We start from the raw sequence: 20,928 nt of genomic DNA on the forward strand, positions 1-20,928 counted from the left end.
TAACGCTCTTGTTCCACCACCCTTTCTTTCAGCTCAGCGTTCTCTTTCATGAGAGCCGGGACAAGGTTTTCCAAATCACGTAATTTACCATTGCAGTCTTTAATGTCGGCCGAGTTAACTTCAACAACCTTGGCCAGGCTAGCCACCATCACGGAGTTTTGGCGGAGTTGGTCGCCAAATTCATCAAACCTGACGGCTAGTTTACCAATGGCTTCCGTCAGGGCAGACAGTTCAGCATCGTGTTTATTTGAAACGATTACCTTGCTGGGTGGAGTGGCAGGTTTGGTGGGAGTATTGGGGGATTTTCGTTTGCCTGAGCCCGCCGTCAGTTCCATAGCATATTCGTGGTCCGTAGCCTCTGGCGCGGTACTCTGGGGGGTTAGCTTAGCCGAAGACCCGTTTTTACCCTGCTGCATTTTCTCCTTCTTTGCGTAATTCTCCATAGGGGTTCAGAAATCACACACTGTAAATTTTGTAGTGAGGAAGCAGTAACTACAGCGTAGACCTGCTTGGCAGTTTAAACTTGAGGTCTGGAGAGGAATTTCGGGATTTTTGTGTCGCAGTTCAACAAGTTTTGCCTGACCGGGCCGCCATCTTGCCGCCTCCTGCGCCACTTGAGATTGCTTTTGCGTTTGAATTATGAAACACATTTTGCGGGGTGAGCACGAAAACGAAAAAGCATTTCTGAGTTTGCTTTTGCTTTATCATTTAGTCAAAAAATGAGCACTGTTGAAGAAGAAAATGAAATTGCATTTTTGAATATTGATTTTTAATTTCATTTTTGAGTCAAATAGTGCAGCCATGTCTTTGAAATTAAAAAGCATTTCTGCTAATGCTTTTGCATTTTCAAATTTGACATTTCAAATTGAATTTTGTTACCTTTTTGCTGGTGAACGTTTTGAAAATTAAATGTCAAATGTGATTTGCATTTGCTTTTTCATTTAGTCACAAAATGAGCAGTGTTGAAGAAGAAAATGAAATTGCATTTTGGAATATTGCTTTTTAATTTCATTTTTGAGTCAAAAAGTGCAGCCATGGCTTTGAAATGCAAAAGCATTTCTGCTAATGCTTTTGCATTTTCGAATTTTACATTTCAAATTGAATTTTGTTACCTTTTTGCTGGTGAACGTTTTGAAAATTAAATGTCAAATGTGATTTGCTTTTGCTTTTTCATTTAGTCACAGAATGAGCAGTGTTGAAGAAGAAAATGAAATTGCATTTTGGAATATTGCTTTTTAATTTCATTTTTGAGTCAAATAGTGCGGCCATGACTTTGAAACGCCAAAGCATTTCTGCTAATGCTTTTGAATTTGAGTTATGAGTCACATTCGTTTCCACAAACAAGTGGGACACAATCGTGAAGTGGAATGAAATTTATTGGATATTTTATACTTTTTTAACAAATAAAAAACTGAAAAGTGGGGCGTGCAATATTATTCGGCCCCTTTACTTTCAGTGCAGCAAACTCACTCCAGAAGTTCAGTGAGGATCTCTGAATGATCCAATGTTGTCCTAAATGACTGATGATGATAAATAGAATCCACCTGTGTGTAATCAAGTCTCCGTATAAATGCACCTGCTCTGTGATAGTCTCAGGGTTCTGTTTAAAGTGAAGAGAGCATCATGAAGACCAAGGAACACACCAGGCAGGTCCCAGATACTGTTGTGGAGAAGTTTAAAGCCGGATTTGGATACAAAAAGATTTCCCAAGCTTTAAACATCTCAAGGAGCACTGTGCAAGCAATCATATTGAAATGGAAGGAGAATCAGACCACTGCAAATCTACCAAGGCCCGGCCGTCCCTCTAAACGTTCACCTCCAACAAGGAGAAGACTGATCAGAGATGCAGCCAAGAGGCCCATGATCACTCTGGATGAACTGCAGAGATCTACAGCTGAGGTGGGAGAGTCTGTCCATAGGACAACAATCAGTCGTACACTGCACAAATCTGGCCTTTATGGAAGAGTGGCAAGAAGAAAGCCATTTGTCAAAGATATACATAAAAAGTCTCGTTTGAAGTTTGCCACAAGCCACCTGGGAGACACACCAAACGTGGAAGAAGGTGCTCTGGTCAGATGAAACCAAAATGGAACTTTTTGGCCACAATGCAAAACGATATGTTTGGCGTAAAAGCAACACAGCTCATCACCCTGAACACACCATCCCCACTGTCAAACATGGTGGTGGCAGCCTCATGGTTTGGGCCTGCTTTTCTTCAGCAGGGACAGAGAAGATGGTTAAAATTGATGGGAAGATGAATGGAGCCAAATACAGGACCATTCTGGAAGAAAACCTGTTGGAGTCTGCAAAAGACCTGAGACTGGGACGGAGATTTATCTTCCAACAGGACAATTATCCAAAACATAAAGCCAAATCTACAATGGAATGGTTCACAAATAAACGTATCCAGGTGTTAGAATGGCCAAGTCAAAGTCCAGACCTGAATCCAATCGAGAATCTGTGGGCAGAGCTGAAGACTGCTGTTCACAAACGCTCTCCATCCAACCTCACTGAGCTCGAGCTGTTTTGCAAGGAAGAATGGGCAAGAATTTCAGTCTCTCGATGTGCAAAACTGATAGAGACATACCCCAAGCGACTTGCAGCTGTAATTGCAGCAAAAGGTGGCGCTACAAAGTATTAATGCACGCCCCACTTTTCAGGTTTTTATTTGTTAAAAAAGTTTAAAATATCCAATAAATTTCGTTCCACTTCACGATTGTGTCCCGCTTGTTGTTGATTCTTGACAAAAAATTAAAATTTTATATCTTTATGTTTGAAGCCTGAAATATGGCGAATGGTTGAAAAGTTCAAGGGGGCCGAATACTTTCACAAGGCACTGTATGAGTTTGTCACTACTAGTGTGGTTCTAGGTGTCACTAGTTGGACTTCTGTTGGCACTAGTTGGACAAAAGTGCCACTAGTTGCTGAAAATGACTGACTAGTCAGAGTTTTTATGCAACTAGTACGGCAAAGTGCATAACTAGTGTGGCTGAATGTCCAACTAGTGCTGACAAAGACCAAACTAGTGAAGAAAACTAATGTCTGATATCAAGGATATGGAATAAATGCTCAATCCAAAAAGGGCAAAAATGTTGTCCTGTACATCCTCTCTGGTGAGATCCCTATCTTTTTTAAGCCAAATAAGACAGATGGTTTGAGAGAGGAGTGAAAGAAGCCATCCATGTCAAAGTAGAGAAGCTATCTCTGAACAGAGGGGGTGGTCTGCGACATCATCTTTCGCCAATTTACAATCAGGTCCTTTCAAAACTCCCCAAAAGAACTACTCAGCAGACTCTTGCTAATGACCACCATTAGCACATGAGGGCTCAGTGACGTCTGTGCATTTCAACGACCCCCACCAATACTCACAACGACCATCGTTGAGTAGTCAGATGAGTTTTGGTATTGGTCATTGGAATAATAGCCCTGGACACACCTCACAGAGGTTTAAAAGCTGAGGCAACACCAACCAAAAATCATTACAACAAAAAAAACAAATTTTTGGCCACAGATTGCAGCATCTTAGAAGTAGCTGAACTCAGATCAGGTAGTAATACTGTTAGGTCAAAGGAGTGTCTGTGTACTGGTCTAACTATCTGATCTTTGTCCTTTAAAGCTCCACCTGACCAGAGGGTAGTTTTACCTCTCAGCTACCTGAGAATTTGTTACCAGTTGAACAGATTAAAAATTGATGAACATATCAGTTTTTATCGATCTTCATAGATCTGCATGCTGAAAAATGTGAAGATCCATGAAGTCCCCAGACTTCTGTTTGAGCAGACTCTGCTCAAACGCTCTATAAACTACTCTACACTACACAATAGCAGGTTGTAATATTGGAGTAATTCAGCCAAAAATGTTCAAATTGGAAACTGATTTTGAAGATCCATCCATCCATCCATTATTTATACACCACTTAAACATCATTAGGGTCGCGGGGGGCTGGAGTGTATCCTATCTGACTTAGGGTGAAGTTAGGGGACACCCTGGACAGGCCACCAGTCTATCACAGGGCTACACAGAGAGACAAACAAGCACACTCACATTCACACCTATGGACAATTTAGTATCACCAATTAACCTCAGCGTCTTTTTGTGGGAGGAAGCCGGAGTACCTGGTGAAAACCCACTCATGCACTGGGGAACATGCAAACTCCACACAGAAAGATTGGGGAAAATCTCACCCTGCAAGGTGCTGGGATTGGTTCCAGGACTGGACAATTAAGATGACTTTACCTTTTTAGTTGGAATGTGTCATTTGTTTTGTACAAGTGGCACAATAGCCTCTAAAATTTAGTTCAAATAATTTCAAATTGTTTGCTTGTTCCTAAGATTTCTCAAATGTATGCATCTTTTTTATTGTCACGTTCAAAAAAGGAACAAATGTTAAGATTGTCTGCTGCTGTGGTGCTCCAGCCATGAGGTACAGCTGTTTATTAATTCTGTTTTTGTTAATATGACTGGATAGATCCTTTAGACTGAAAAAGATTTTGTTCAGAAGGTGATTCTGTGCATCAATGTTAATGTATGACATAGATTTTTGACATTTACTTCAGGGAGACTCGTCACAGTAAAGCAGGAAGAACAGCCTTATTTCTAAAGCGAGACAAATTTCCAAGGTCAGACTTTTTTAAGTCGCATTAGGAAATTGATAATTAACCTGGTTTAGGTAGTAATCTTGCTTTACCAAACATCCCCTCACCCATTAATGCTTTTTATTCTTTGGCAGTGATGTGTTCATCCTCCATCGCCACCTGTCACTCAGTGATCAGGTCACCACAGGTGGAGGAGCCCTCCCAGCTCACCACCAGCAGTAGCAACCCCTCTCTTCCATCTCCTCCTCTACCTCCATCCATTCTCCCTGCTGCAGAAAGAGGCCCCAGCCAGCCTCCCTCTGCCCCCGCCAGCCTCCCTGGAAGCCCTGATAGGACCCTGACATCCCACGTCCTCACACACCTTGTAGAGGGCTTCGTCATCCGGGAGAGCCTGGAGCCATTCCCGGTATGTGGAGGGGCAATTTTGACACATTTTCAGTTCACCAGTAAAAGTTAGTTTGAGGTTAACATTGTAGTTTAACTGGAGATTCCAGCCTAAAACATTGTAAATCAACTTAGTTCATGGATAATTAATTAACATTAAGTAATTCTGCTGCAGACGAGATGAAGATTTAAAACAAATATTATTTTTATATAAATGATGGGGTTATAAACAAAGAGTAGGAGTTTTGTTGTGTATAGAGTCAGACAGAATGGAAGAATCCCCTGCTGATGTGGCAGAAATACTGTAACAGTTCTGCATTTGACAACTGTACCATAATTTGATATTAATCAATCTATTAAATCATGCCAGCAAACAGGGCCACTGGATCGCTTTACTAGAGGTCAAGGTTTCAGCATTTTTTACCCGTTCGTACATGGACATGTATACAGGGTTGAACTTATAGTCAAGCACTGGATAATCAACTTACTATAATCCATTAAATGAAAATGTCACCCTCTCTATGTCAGATTTTACATTTTTGAATGTACCCCACCATGCAGGTGGGTCCGTCCTCACTGTTAGCAGACCAGCAAGCTTCACTTTCTGAATCCCAGGAGATACAGATCAATAGGGATGCAGCAGAGGACAGTCCTCTGGATGCTCACCAGTCAGATTCAGACTCTGAGATGGAAAATGACAGCCCTGCAGCAGATGGTGAGGAGTGTGTGTGTGTGTGTGTGTGTGTGTGTGTGTGTGTGTGTGTGTGTGTGTGTGTGTGTGTGTGTGTGTGTGTGTGTGTGTGTGTGTGTGTGTGTGTGTGTGTGTGTGAGACTAACAGTTGCTCTTCTGAAGTTGCAGAGCTCCAGGAGAGTCTGGCAGGTGTGCTGCAATGCCAGTACTGTGGAAGCAGAGGTTATGCTCACACATTTGTACGCTCCAAACGTTTCTGCTCCATGACGTGTGTCCGAAGGTGAGTAAATCAGTCACACAGGAAGATATGGTTAACACGTCTGATTCTCAGATAGTGCAGAGTTAACTAGAACAAGTGACAAAAATGGACAGAAACTAAGTTTGAAAGTAGCTTCTGACTATTTGTCTGAGATGTCGATTAGATATCACGCCACTTTCTACATCGTATATACAGTGGATACGGAAAGTATTCAGACACCTTGAAATTTTTCACTCTCTGTGTTACTGCAGCCATTTACCAAAATCAAAAAGTTTATTTTATTTCTCATTAATGTACACTCAGCACCCCGTCTTGACAGAAAAAAACAGAAATGTAGAAATTTTTGCAAATTTATTAAAAAAGAAAAACTGAAATATCACATGGTCATAAGTATTCAGACCCTGTGCTCAGTATTGAGTAGAAGCACCCTTTTCAGCTAGTACAGCCATGAGTCTTCTTGGGAATGACGCAACAAGTTTTTCACACCTGGATTTGGGGATCCTCTGCCATTCTTCCTTGCAGATCCTCTCCAGTTCTGTCAGGTTGGATGGTGAATGTTGGTGGACAGCCATGAGGTCTCTCCAGAGATGCTCAATTGGGTTTATGTCAGGGCTCTGGCTGGGCCACTCAAGAACGGTCAGAGTTGTTCTGAAGCCACTCCTTTGTTATTTTAGCTGTGTGCTTAGGGTCATTGTCCTGTTGAAAGGTGAACTTTCGGCCCAGTCTGAGGTCCTGAGCACTCAGGAAGAGGTTTTCCTCCAGGATATCTCTGTACTTGGCCGCATTCATCCTTCCTTCAATTGCAACCGGTCATCCTGTCCCTGCAGCTGAAAAACACCCCCACAACATGATGCTCCCACCACCATGTTTCACTGTAGGGATTGTATTGGGCAGGTGATGAGCAGTGCCTGGTTTTCTCCACACATACACCAAAAAGTTCAATCTTGGTCTCATCAGACCAGAGAATCTTATTTCTCATAGTCTGGGAGTCCTTCATGTGTTTTTTGGCAAACTCTATGTGGGCTTTCATGTGTCTTGCACTGAGGAGAGGCTTCCGTCGGGCCACTCTGCCATAAAGCCCTGACTGGTGGAGGGCTGCAGTGATAGTTGACTTTGTGGAACTTTCTCCTATCTCCCGACTGCATCTCTGGAGCTCAGCCACAGTGATCTTTGGGTTCTTCTTTACCTCTCTCACCAAGGCTCTTCTCCAACGATTGCTCAGGAAGAGTTGTGGTCATCCCAAACTTCTTCCATTTGAGGATTATGGAGGCCACTGTGCTCTGAGGAACCTTGAGTGCTGCAGAAATTCTTTTGTAACCTTGGCCAGATCTGTGCCTTGCCACAATTCTGTCTCTGAGCTCCTTGGGCAGTTCCTTCAACCTCATGATTCTCATTTGCTCTGACATGCTGTGACAAAGTGGGTGAGAGCTCTCGTTTTACCTCACCACTTGTCCCTTAATGCATTCATTTCACACATTACACAACACTATCATCTTTTGTGTATTCTGCTTTAATTTAACCATGCTAGTGTAACATTGTAGCACTTACTATCCCGGGTTTGTTTGTGTTAATAATTGTTACAGTTTACGTCCATGGGTAAAGGAAAACACACAGCCATAATTAGTTTCAGTTAGTGATGTTACGAGATGTGCCGAGGCTTCGAAGCGTGTGTCGAGTAATGGAGGGGGCGTTTCCACATAGCGCGTATCGAGGCCTGCTTCATTTAGGGGAGGAGCCAAAAATTATGACGTTCGAAGCCTCGTGAGCCGGTCGTACTGCGTGACTGCTTCAGGAACTGGTTCATGGGTTTGATGTGCGATTCAAAATATAAGAGGCAGCGAAACGCCATGGATTCACCGTTCACATTTGTCGGATTTTTGTCTGCTGTATCTTTGCTTGCAATCGGTTTGAGACTCTTTTCCATAGAAGAAGACCAAAAAGAGAAGAATCTCCCTTTCTGGGAACACTTTGACCTGATTTCTCCTAGTAAAGTGGCACATACGTGAAGTGTAGTATGAGTACCTTTGACAGCAGCACCTCGCTTGATCTAATTTCTTTTTTTATTCTGGTGTTTTAAAAGTTGAAGTGTCTGTTGTGTTCCAAGAAGCTGGAGAAATATTGTCCAAAAAAAGAAACCACCTAAATCTTTGTGGAAAAATTCTCATATTTTTGAATAAAATCAAATAAAATACTGTCCCTACTTTAGTTTCACACTGGTACCACAAGCACAGTCACAAAACAAAAAGAAGCACAAGCACATTTTATTTATGTCGCCCTTATTACAATTAAAAGTATTTAAACACTTTACAGAAAACCAGAACCTGACCTCAATCAAGCAGTCAAACTATAGATCTCAAATCCCTCTGTCGTTGTTTCTCTCTCTGGTGTCCATGATGTGCAGGTGAAGGAGAAAATGTCCGTGACACTGACTTTCTTTATAAGTATTTTATTAAAAGAAAGAGCAGCATCAGTACAGACAGAACCTGCCTGGAAGGAGCCGGCCAATTGAATCCTCCTTGCTGGACAATGACCAGCAATCACTTTTATAGGTTTTCAACATATAGGAGGGGTTAAAACAAATAGTTCTTTATTGCCTACCATATGGGGAAAGCAGAGAGCATCCCCAAACAACTCCCCCTTGTCTACAACAGCTGAAGAATCCCTAAATCAGTATTTTAGACAGAAGAACCCTCATAAAAACACCTCCAACAGGGCTCTGTAAACAGGAGAACACTTTCCCATGGCATGGGTTGAATATAATGCAGATTCCATCTGTGGTCAGAGACACCAGAGCAGACACTACATATAACAAGCAACTCATATCAAATACTAGAACAAACAAAACAGATTCTATACTACTAACTTATTAAGTAATACATGTAACAGATCAGATACCACACCTCCCCATTTGTTTCCACTTCCCTCTCTATCTCTGCTGTCAGGAAAAACAGACACTATATTACATGTTTATTGGCATTATCATTTAAACACAATTCAAAGCTTCACATAACAAAGCCAGTGTGTCATTATAGGCATCTGCCTGTTTTACTTTTATTTGTCCACTTGATGGCGCAGTAGAGCAAATGAAGCTCCATGAAGCTTCGACCCATGAGTGAACCAATACACCCTGTGCATGATAGCATGTGCTCGTTCCAGTTGAAAAACTCCGGGTGCTACAGTTACTTCTGGTCCCGCTTACAGCGCTGTCAAAATGGAAGAAGCCAGCAGTATACTTTACTTTTCCAGATGCCTAGGCAACTTGCCTAAAATATCTGTTGACGATGTTTATCATCTCGTTGATGATTTCTTGTCAGCTCTTCAAAGCAAACGGGAAAAGGGATTCAAATTTTATATATCCCAGTACATATATAACTTTGAAGGTAAGTGGCATCGCATCCTACATAACTAGCACTAGCTTAACTGTAGGGCTTGCCAAACATGTACCTTATCATTTTATTTTCTAGTATTTATACATTACTATTTTTTGCTTAGTTAGCTACTAGAATCCACTTTACACTTTAGTCTTTGGTACTTAGTCAAGTTCAGCAAGACGTTTTATATTTGTAGTTTTGTTTGAACAAAATGACAAATAAATGCTTGGATTTCCTCTATATTTGATTAGGTGTCAAAACAGAATAACAAATGATTGAAGAGTTCACGGATTGTTGTTATAGTTTATCAGATATTTTCTGTTTGATCAGCGACTATGCACTAATATTCCCGATCCTCAGCTCAGTGTGAAACATTTTTTGTGGTCTAATTTTGGCAATCCACTGAGCCCGCAAATGCCGGTTCTTTTGGAAAACGGTGAAGGCTTATAGAACCGTTATAAACACCAGAAGCCGAACATAATGGTACACTACAGTACCTCCCATATCGACCTTGAACATGCTGAAATCTGATTTTTTGTTTTGCCGAGAAAACAGTGTTTTTCTTTTTTGATTCCATGTTATCCATGCTGCGAAATAACCTCCGGAAGGACCTGTAAGCCCTCCCGGTCAGAACCCCAGTGACATCACTGGACCAGACCATGTGGAGGTTTTGTTTTCTTTGGATTAATGTTTCTTTTGTTTTATAAAGCATCCAGCAGTAATGTTTTTACATGTACCCTTTCAGAGAGTCGTTTAAACATTCTTAGAGGTTTGTAGTGTGTACAGTTATGATGTTAAGCAAGTTGTTTTCAGCTAGGTCAAACAGTAGGTCACCATGTTGTATCATGGTAGAACCCTGGTGAATATGTGTGAATTGAAAGCCCTATATAAGGAGTTAAGCTTTGCTGCCTCGAGAGAGAGGTGAGGTTGTGCTGCCACAATGTGAGTTTTTTTTTTTGTTGTGGTGTAGCTACAAGATTATTTTAAAGTTAATTTTCTTTGTGAATTTTTTTGTATTGTTTTGTAACTTTAATTTTCACTAAATGGAGAAGCATGGCACAATAAAATCTGCACCTCTTTGGCACTCAAAGAAGTCTGCTGAGTTTGTCTGCCTACCACCTTCCTTGACCATTCTGGCCAGGCAACCTTCACAAATGGTGGCAGTGGTGGTTCCAGGCCAGTAGGAGACAACAATACAGAAATCAACGCGACCAAAGAAGCAGCAAGAGACAATGGACAGTGCAAGAGAACAGGCACCAGAGGCACTCGAACCACAAGGGGCAGCAGGTGAGCAACATGACCTAAATGAGCTTTCAAACGCGTTAAAAGGCCTGATGCAACAACAAGCTGAATGAGACAGAAAATGGGAGCAGGACAGACAACGCCAGGAAGACCGCTGGAGAAGAGTCCAGCACCAGTTCACCCAGCTCCAGATGGAGGTACAGTCAGAACACCAGGAATACCAGAGGCTGTTGGAAGGTGCAGCAGCTGGATCTGGAAGTTTTCAGTCTAGTGCAGAGCAGCCCGCAGAGCAGCCCGCAGAGCAGCCCGCAGATCAGCGTGTTCGGCAGGGACAAGACTCTTTGGAAACATCTTCAGCAGGCCATTCTTCTAATCCAGTCCTTGGGTGGAAAGGTCCGAAAATGCAGCCGTATCAGGAGGAACAAGACACTGAGCATTATCTTACAACTTTTGAAAGGATTGCTACAGCATGTCAATGGCCAAGGGAGGAGTGGGCAATTCATCTGGCTCTGCTACTCAATGGTAAGGCATGTGGGGCATATGTAGCTATGGACATCGATGAGACTATGAACTATGTAATGGTGAAGAAAGCTATCCTTGAAAATTTTGAAATAAGGCCAGTTTGAGGAACCTTCATAAGCATGAATGAAGATACATTCCAGAAGATACCAGTGTAACCAGTGTAACCAGTTGGTGGAAACGTTCACAACTTTGTATAAGAAACAAACATGAACATGTCGAAATATATTTGTTTTACACTAATCTGTTACTCTTCTGTGGTACTGATTTACTGAAATAACATATATTATTTGGATTATAGACTTTTCATTTGTTTCCAAACTTTTGGGCCACCCTGTATTTGTCACGCGCTAGGCTGGGCGGACTAACACAGAGAGCACCACTACCAGAACCGGAGTAATTGCAAGGATTTATTGTGGGAGAATGAATGTGGAATGAGCGCAGGGACCAGAGCGCAGGGACGGGGAATGCGGAGAGCAGAGGAATGTGGCCAGGTGGGTCTGGAGCCGGGGATCGGCGGTGGTCTGTGGTCCGGGCGGGGGCCGGAGCGTCTTGGATGACGGGGTGGATCCCTGGCGGCCAGACTTCAGGGCCAGGAGTTCAGCGAAGGAGGCAGGAGGCAGTTCTCTGACGATCCGGGGGGGAATTGAGGAGTTGCCAGTGTTAGGCGGAGACGGTGTTTTTGCCGGTGAAGTTCTAGGAGGGGCTCCGGGAGGCTGGGAGCTGATGGTGTCTGGCCGGTAATGTTCCGGGAGGAGAGCCGGAGGGCAGGGGGCAGACGGCGTCTGCTGCAGTTCCAGCAGTCGGGGAGGAAAAAGGGGTTTCAGGAGGGGGTCCAGGCAGAACGGGGAATCCGAAGGGGAAGGGGACTGGTGCCGAATGGGTTGGGGGGTTCGGGTAAGGGTTCCAGGCAGGGAGGCTCCCGGGCAGCGGGTTCTGGAAAAGGGCAGGAGAGAGAACGTTAGTAACAACGTTAAATTCACAACAGATTTTCTGGAGGCGAGAAGGTGAACTGACTGAGCAGTATATTTCAACAATCTGTCAGGGTGTGGAGTGCTGAACCGGTATTTATTGCAAGGTGAGTGATCAGGGTAATTTCTTCCAGCTGCCCGGGGCTCGAGGAGGAGATTGATTACCCGAGTAGAGACAGCTGTGAAGCCGAGCTCTACTCGGGTGCCGTCCTGCAAGGGAAAACAGGGGAATAGGGATGGATGGGAGACCAAAGAGCAGACAGGGAGAGAAAACAGGATAGAGGATAAGGGAGGGGGTTAGTTTGGGATGCCAGGTGGGGAGGGATGAGGAGAGGGCCCTGACAGTATTTGTGCTGCTCAGTGGAGTCTGTGAATTATCAGGGAGATGGAATGGAGATTTTGGCATCTCCTAGGGATCACAAGCGTACTACTATTGTTTTTATTGGGGAAAAGCCTTGTGTTGCTCTGTTAGATTCAGGTAGTAGTCGTATCATTGTCAGGCAGGATTGTCTCCCCAGAGATTTTACATGCAGTGGTAAAATGAAGGTTTGGTGTGTTCACGGTGATCGTGTAGACTACCCTTTAGCTAATGTTAATATTAAAGTGGAGGGTCAACAGTATTTACTGTCAGTGGGAGTAATGAGCAAACTTCCTTACCAGGTGGTGTTAGGCTGGGACCTTCCCATCCTTCGAGAGTTGATATCAAAGGATGAGGAAAAGGATATCTTTGTTCCATGTGGGGCTATGATGGCAGTTACCAGGTCTAGAAACAGGGAGCACCAAGCAGAGCCAGGTCTAGACTGGAATGAGTTACCATTTGCAGGCTGTGATGTTCCCGGGGTTGAGGGAGCCTGACAGTTTTGTGCAAAGAAGAGTAGAGTACAGAGGAGACAGGATAAAGTGAAGGGGACAAGGATCACTGAATCAGTTCCAGAACCAGATGGTGTTGACCTAATGGTTGTTCCTAGCAATATAGTTCAGCTTCAAAGGCAGGACCCATCTTTAACACCCTTATTTGCAAAATGTATCCCTAGTTCAACGGAGGTCACTGAGAATGTCAGGGAGATATTTCTCTTAAAAGATGACCAATTGCATCGCCGTAGTAAGGTGGGAGACCAGTTGGTTGTGCCCGAAAGGTTGAGGCCTATAGTCTTGCAGCTAGCACACTCTGTACCTTGGTCAGGGGCCTCATTTCTAAAACATTGCGTAGGATCCATACTAAAGTTTGCTAACGCCGAAAATCCGAAATGGGTGTATGCCCTTCGCCCCTGATTTATAAAACTGTGCGTAAGCACAGCTGCACGCAAATTCTCCTTTATGATTATAAAGAGCTGGAAGATTGTGCAGGTGGATCCACCTCACATCCCACCCACAACACACCCACCTTTTACCATGAATGGTCAATGCAAAGTAACTCATGAATGTATCTGTATATAAATAAGCTGCTGGATCCACAGCATTTTACGCAGCGCCGGCCTGCAGTCTTTTCCCTACACTGAGCGTGGTTGTGATGTGACGCATGTGGGCCTGCGTGCCTGTACAGGGCTGATTAATGGTTGGACGCTCATCCCATTCGGCCGCATATGGATAAATAAACAAAATAATTTACTTTTTTTTCCTTTTTACTGTGATAGTTGCAGTGAAGAGTGACAGAAAATGGGGAGAAGAGTAGGGGGAAGACATGCTTAAAAGTGCCACAGGCAGGAATCGAACCCCGGCCGCTGCATCGTAGACCAGTCTCTGCAAATGGGTCACCTGCATTAGCCGATGAGCTATACAGGCGGCGGGTGCTCAGTAAACAAAACTATTTAATGAAGACCAGCGCACCGGCCCAGATGTGGACCGGCCCTTCAATCCGCCCCTGTTAATATATGAACATAGTTCTGTAAATACAGTCATAGGCCGAATGGCACACTATATGAACATCTACAACAATGAGGGTTTATGATTACGGCTTTACAAGTCTAATATGTGATGACAATAAAGGTTTGAGATCAATCTGGTTTCAATTCACCACTTCATCCTCCGGCACTGCCGTAGCTTGGAAAATCCAAACTGAATCTCCAATCTCCATGTTAGGAGACACAGGAGAGTCAGTTTGGCATTGTAAATGGTAAATGGTTGTATTTATATAGCGCTTTTATCCAAAGCGCTTTACATGATACATCACATTCACCCATTCACACACACATTCACACACTCATGGCAGAAGCTGCCATGCAAGGCGCTAACCACAACCCATCAGGAGCAATTAGGGGTTAGGTGTCTTGCTCAGGGACACCTCGAAATGAGCACGATGGGCCGAGGATCGAATCAGCAACCTTCCAGTTACAAGACGGCCACTCTACCCACTGAGCCATGCCGCCCCAATTCGCATTGTGCAAATTGAATCGTGTTTCCCTCCCGGTACAGTTTGGTACGACCAATCATAGCACGGGAGGCGGGAGTTAATGCTGCGTCATCTTCAGCGCCTGGATTACCCTTAAAGATGATGCCGGAGGAGGAGGAGGGGGGCCACCGCCGTAAAACAAGAAGGAGAGAGTGAGAGAGAGAAAGAGGAGGGGGGCCAAAGCGAATCTTTTTGTGGTCTCTTGGCGTTTTGGATGGTGTTAGTCGTTGCTTCTTTTCACTTGACGTTTCCGACGATGAGGAGGCAGTGGATGGCTCGTTACTTTCGGCTTCTTGCCATTGTTTGTACAGAGGAAAATCCCGTTCCAAACGTGTGATTAAATTTAAGCAACTTTTACACATACGCACCGAATTGGTTTGGCTCCGATTTAACGTTATTCCTAACACCGCTAATTGTTCGGAAGGAGTTTTGTTGCATAGCCTTTTCAAAAATAAGTGTTGTACTTGAGAGTACCCCATGTATTCGCAGATTTTTGTGACAAAAACGGCAGTAATCATTCACCGCGACTACATGGACTACAAGGTCGATTTGTTTGTGTGTCACATCTGTGTTACGCTGATTGGTTCTTTCTCGTTCAAGCTGCATCCGTTAGCCCCTCCTTTTTGAAATCATCTCGTATCATCGCAATGCCAGACTGCCTTTATTTGTATTTATATTAATACATAAATAAAGTCAGTCTGGATTTTCCGGGTAAGCACTGCCGTTCCCTCTGTCTCCAAAATGTGCTTAAGCAAGCATCAAAGTTGGCGCACCGGTGCGCACATTCTCACGCCAAGTTTGTTTTTCTAAACAACCTTCAGGCAACCTTCACAGGCAACCTTCACACATGCACTGTGAGCTGTAAGGTCTTATATAGACAGGTGTGTGCCTTTCCTAATCAAGTTCAATCAGTTTAATTAAACACAGCTGGACTCCAATAAAGAAGCAGAACCATCTCGAGAAGGATCAGAAGAAATGGACAGCATGTGAGTTAAATATGAATGTTGCTGCAAAGGGTCTGAATACTTATGACCATGTGACATTTCAGTTTTTCTTTTTTAATAAATTTGCAAAAAATCTATACATTTCTGTTTTTTCTGTCAAGATGGGGTGCTGAGTGTACATTAATGAGAAATAAAATTAACTTTTTTTGATTTTGGCAAATGGCTGCAATGACACAGAGTGAAAAATTTCAAGGGGTCTGAATACTTTCTGTACCCACTGTGTGTGTATATATATATGATGTAAATCTGATTTTTAAAAAAAACAGCAAATCAATGGATTAAAACTAACTAGTTTCATCTTTGCAGTCAAAGCCTGAAACAACTTATTTAGTTGGCCCATAGAGTTTAATTATTGTCCAAATACTATTTAAAACACAATTGAGTTGCAAAATGATTCCTTCCTGACTTTACATTTTTCACCATCAAGAATGAACGTGCATTATATTTTGAGCCTACTGAGTTGATCTGCTGCTGAAAAGAGCCCCAACAAAATGCACCATTCACTACTGTTGTAGTGACATTTGCAGAAAATCTCAGTGCTCTGCTGTTGTATGGAATTCTATAACTGTTTTTAAAAATGAAATTATTTAAACCGCTTAGGTCTGGAGAAATCTGAGGATGACTGAAATCATATTTGGGAAGGCCAAAGTGACACTTGCAATGCAGATACTAGCGACATTTCTGCTGGAAGAACATAATGTGATAAAGAATCCAAAACTGAAAGTTGTGCATTGGGTTTTCAGGGTCAGGATAAATGCTGGAGGCAGTGTAGTAAATCAGTCGGAGACTGCTTCTATATATTTTGGGCTTGCCATTTATTTCACACATCGAAAGTTAATTGCTCTTCAGTCACATTGTACCTGGGCAAAGTCCCACACAAAGTCGTTGCTAAGCATGAATACTTTTATAAAGTGGTTGTGGTCATAAAACTGCTTTCAAATGAGGTGGCTGTAGACACTGTTTGGAGAAACTGACTTTATCTTTAAGGCTATTCCCTGATAAATATATCAAATGTAAGAAAAAAAATTACTACATACTCAATGAAGTGCTAATAAGTACTTATGGGATATCATGTATTGTCTGTAGATCTGAAAAATTCACTTCTGTGCTATTGTTTAGCCCATACCAGCCCATTTTTTAACCTAAAAACCACCAAACTGATGGCTACAAACAAAGGGTAGGAACATCGCGATGTACGTAGAAACTACAGCATTAGTGGTTTTGGATTTACGTTTTGCTATTAGCAGAAAATTCTAAAAAACGCTGTCTCAACTTTTATTGCAATAAGGATTGGTAATGTTAATTCTTTGTGCTGTTTACAGGGTCTTGCCTAAAGTTCACCACCTTACCTCACAAACAATGTGGAAAAATGAATAACAGTCTGTTTTTTTTCAGCCAACCCATGCTGCTATGTTTTTATTTTATCTTGGCGGGGGGATGGGGTGGTGGGAATGGGGGTGGGTTCTTCAGGTAAGCGCACGCGCGCATGTGTGTGTGTGTGTGTGTGTTTTATTTTCTGTGCGTTTTATTCTATGTAAAGCATTTCTAATGTATGAAAAGTGCTTTATAAATAAAGATTGATTGATTGATTGATTTAATTAAGTAAATAACCTACCGTAAAATGCAGTTTGTGCCGGCGGTGCTGAAAGACGTCATCTGGAGTCCACTGAGCTTCAATCAAAGTGGAAGAGGAAATGTGCAATCACTCCCAGGTTTCTCTTTGAGTCTCCATCCAGACATCAAAAAGAGGAAAAGTCTTGACACAGACTACCAGCCTGTCTAACTGTCTGAAATTATGTCTCCCTGGAAAATGCACTCTAATATTTCACAACTTTTCACGCTCAGGTTCAGTGTGAGCTGCACCAAGCAGATCACGGTGCTGCGAGCAGGTCGCTGGGGTCACAGGCCGATGGGCAGGAGAGGACGACCTCCCTGCAGAGTCAATGGAGCCTCCAGAGAATATTTTCTGAGACAGGTCAGTTAATATCATTCACCTGACACATACAGGGAGGTATAAAGGTGTTGCAGGGACTGCTGCTCTCCAGGGAGCAGCTAAATTTGACAGGAACAAAGTTTTGTAGGACACTCTTGGCTTGTGAACACAGTTCACGTGATGCTTTGGGTTTGTCTAAATTAATGAGATCTACAGGCAGGTTTTAATGTCTGTGACAGCATTGACCTCTGTCACCAGATAGATGTGGCCTCCAGACTGATTTTATTTTGTTCAAGCCATTCAAATTGGCAATAGCCAAATTTGAACGTTTTCTGCTCTCTATTTCATTTTAATCATCACATTTATCTTTCAATCCTTTTGAATAAACATCGATCTATTGGAAAACTTCATAAAAACTTGTAGTCAACATTGACTGTAAGACAACCATTTTCTTCGAGCCTACAGATGAGACAGGCCACCCAGCTAATTGAAGTCGGTTTCCTAATTCAGATTTATTTTATATTTACCAAAGGAAATTGAAGGTCAGTTCTTTTTTTTTTCAAATTGTCCTATTTTTCCAACTTTCCAGAAAAACAGATTTTTACTTAATTTAAAAAGTTGTTGCAAACATTAAAGTTCCTGGGAACTACCCAAGCTATCTTGTGTGAATGGCACCCTAAAACATTAGCTGTGCTCCTAACTTGAGGAACACCTGTTTGATGAAGAACTGTTTTAGGTGTTTTGATCCTGCAGAATGCACACCATCCTGCCTTTTACTATGTTTACTAACAACACACTAGTCTTTGTTAGGGCCAGTTTGAAGAGCAACTACCCACAACTGGAGTCAGGCAGTCATTTAAAACTGCACAGTGTGCATCTTATTATCCAAAGGAAAACATTTTACTTGGTTTGGTACGACCTCTTCAACACAGACACATGCTAAACATAAAGCTATCCACATCTTCACACATATAAACAAACAGCAAGCATAGACAAATGTGGAGGGTGACAAGTACATTGGCAAGTTGCAAGCTAATTTGTGTTTACTCTTAGACTCAAAAACCAACATTTAAAATGATTCTTGGAAAAATCAAATGTTTTTGGAAAGCTGCAAGGAGCTCATAATTTTTGCTGTGATATGGGCCCTTTAGTGCATCTTCTTTCTCTGTATTGTTTTAGTGCAAATTCAGTGTGACTTCTAGAGACACATTATCCACATTAATTAAAAAACACCTGTTTAAAATGAACTGGAATCATCTTTGAAGTAACTATTACGCCTGCTAGTAGTAGCACTTACTAGTTGCTACTAGACAAGGGAAAACCATGCTAAAAAAAATCCATTTTCTGAACAGAGTTACTAAATGAATCTACAAGGGAAATGCTAAAATGTACTAAGAAGGATAGGAAAAAACAACACAACATAGATAAAATCATACGACAGTAATATGATAAATATATTTCAGGAAGTATAGTTAAATAAGTAGAAAGAGAAGCCAAGAAAAAAGTATTATTTTGTTTTCATAAAATAATATTGTAATGAATACATATCATTAAAAAATTGTTGGTTACACGAAATAAGAAATGCAATGTGAGAAACATCCATACAATCAGATGATTACAACCCCTAGCAAAAAGTATGGAATCACCAGTCTTGGACGAGCACTCACTCAGACGTTTTATTCTGTAGATCAAACTCAGATAAAAAGCATGAAACAGTTGTAAGGTCATTCCAAAGTGCAACATCTTGGCTTTCAGAAACACTAAAAGAAATGAAGAAAAAACATTGTGCTGGTCAGTAAATGTTACTTTTATAGAGCAAGTGCAGGGAAATAAATATGGAATCACTCAATTCTGAGGAAAAAAATATAGAATCACTCCATTTTGAGCAGAAAATAAGGACACACCCAGTCAATTTCCTTTCCTTAATTGGGCACCTGCCTCAAATTACATCTGCTTGTTAGTCTGCAGTTAAAAACAGTGCAGTTATCACACCTTGGAGGGCTGCTGGACCAAGTGGATTGGCAAGAATCATGGCTCCAACAAGGGAGATGTCTCTTGAGGCCAAAGACAGGATTATCAAACTTCTTGAAGAAGGTAACTCTACACGTATGGTTGCCAAAGATGTGGGCTGTTCACAGTCAGCTGTATCGAAGATCTGGACCAAGTACAAACAGCATGGGAAGGTTGTTAAAGTCAAGCGTACTGGTAGACCAAGGAAGACATCTAAGCGTCAAGACAAACAACTAAAGGCCATATGTCTTGAAAACAGAAAATGCACAACAAGACAAATGAAGAAGAAATGGGAGGAAGCTGGAGTCAATGTATGTGACAGAACTGTGCAAAATCGCTTAAAGGAAATGGGATTTTTATACAGGAAAGCTAAAAGGAAACCATCATTGACGCTTAAACAAAAAAGAACAAGACTGCAATGGGCTAAGGAGAGGCAATCATGGACTGTGGATGACTGGATGAAGGTTATCTTCAGTGATGAGTCACGAATCTGCATTGGACAAGGTGATGACGCTGGAACTTTTGTTTGGTGCCGTTCCAGTGAGATTTACAAAGAGGACTGCCTAAAGAAAACATCAAAATTCCCACAGTCAAGACAAGACATAGACAAGATGGCGCTGTGCGAGCAGCAGCTGGTTACGGGAGCTCTCAACCCTTTTTTCTTACTTTTCGTTTTTTCTATTGTAAATAGGCACTTTTTCCTATTTTTCCTTAAAGTGGGTGAAGCTTTGTGCAATCGTGCATATAGGAAACCCACTTTTATTCGGAGTTGTGCTGTTTTTTGCACTTTTTGGACTTGCTTCAGGTGAGCCCTCTGGACACAGCGGCGGCCGCTCTGAGGAACAAAGACGCTACACACGTGAGACCCTTCTCGGCCTCCGCAGCTCATCCTTTCTCTACACGGAGAGGCCCCATGTCCCCGCGGAGATACGGAGGAAAAGAAGAGGCTGCAGAGGAGGACGGCGAAAGCGCAGGACTTACTTTCCCTCTATCATCATGGGGAACGTTCCTCTCCATCACCAACAAGGTAGAGGAGCTGGCCACGCTGACGCGGCTGAAGGAGCATCGTGAGTGTAGCCTCATGTGTTTCACGGAGACGTGGCTGAATGGACATACACCGGACTCTATGGTTTCCCTGAACGGTTTTACACTCGCGCGCACGGACCGGAACGCGGTGGGAAGCGGCAAAAAGTCTGGGGGAGGACTGGCTGTGTACGTGAATGAGCGGTGGTGTAACCCAGCAAACGTGCATGTGAAGGAACAGCTGTGCACGCGGGACTTGGAGATGCTTACGGTGGCGCTGCGGCCGTATTATCTACCGAGGGAGTTCTCGCATGTGATTGTGTTTTGCGTGTACATCCCACCATCAGCTCATGCAGGGACAGCGTGTGAAAGACTCCACAGCGCCGTGAGCGAAGCCCAGAGCCGCCATCCCCAGGCGCTCGTCCTGATCAGTGGAGACTTCAACCACGCCTCCCTCTCTGCCTTTCTCCCAACTTTCACACAGTATGTCACGTGTCACACGCGGGGCGACAAGACACTGGACTTACTGTATGTGAA

At 42.7% G+C, this 20,928-nt stretch overlaps 1 protein-coding gene across 15 annotated transcripts in view; it reads left to right on the top strand.

Moving 5' to 3' along the window:
- Window positions 1-20,928, top strand: part of phc3 (polyhomeotic homolog 3 (Drosophila)) — a 94,663-nt gene that overhangs the window by 61,652 nt on the left and 12,083 nt on the right. For 9 of the 15 annotated variants that reach the window (XM_051953326.1, XM_051953334.1, XM_051953330.1 and 6 more), the window contains 4 exons: window positions 4,730-5,001; window positions 5,541-5,694; window positions 5,833-5,950; window positions 17,271-17,400. In XM_051953326.1, coding sequence (XP_051809286.1) covers window positions 4,730-5,001; window positions 5,541-5,694; window positions 5,833-5,950; window positions 17,271-17,400 — 674 coding nt within the window. Of the gene's footprint in view, window positions 1-4,729; window positions 5,002-5,540; window positions 5,695-5,832; window positions 5,951-16,747; window positions 17,401-20,928 lie in introns of those variants that run through there. The other 6 variants (XR_007944255.1, XR_007944256.1, XM_051953337.1 and 3 more) reach the window with 6 other exon arrangements.

The sequence above is a fragment of the Acanthochromis polyacanthus genome, chromosome 9, assembly GCF_021347895.1.
Source record: "Acanthochromis polyacanthus isolate Apoly-LR-REF ecotype Palm Island chromosome 9, KAUST_Apoly_ChrSc, whole genome shotgun sequence".
In the NCBI taxonomy this organism is placed as follows: Eukaryota; Metazoa; Chordata; class Actinopteri; family Pomacentridae; genus Acanthochromis; species Acanthochromis polyacanthus.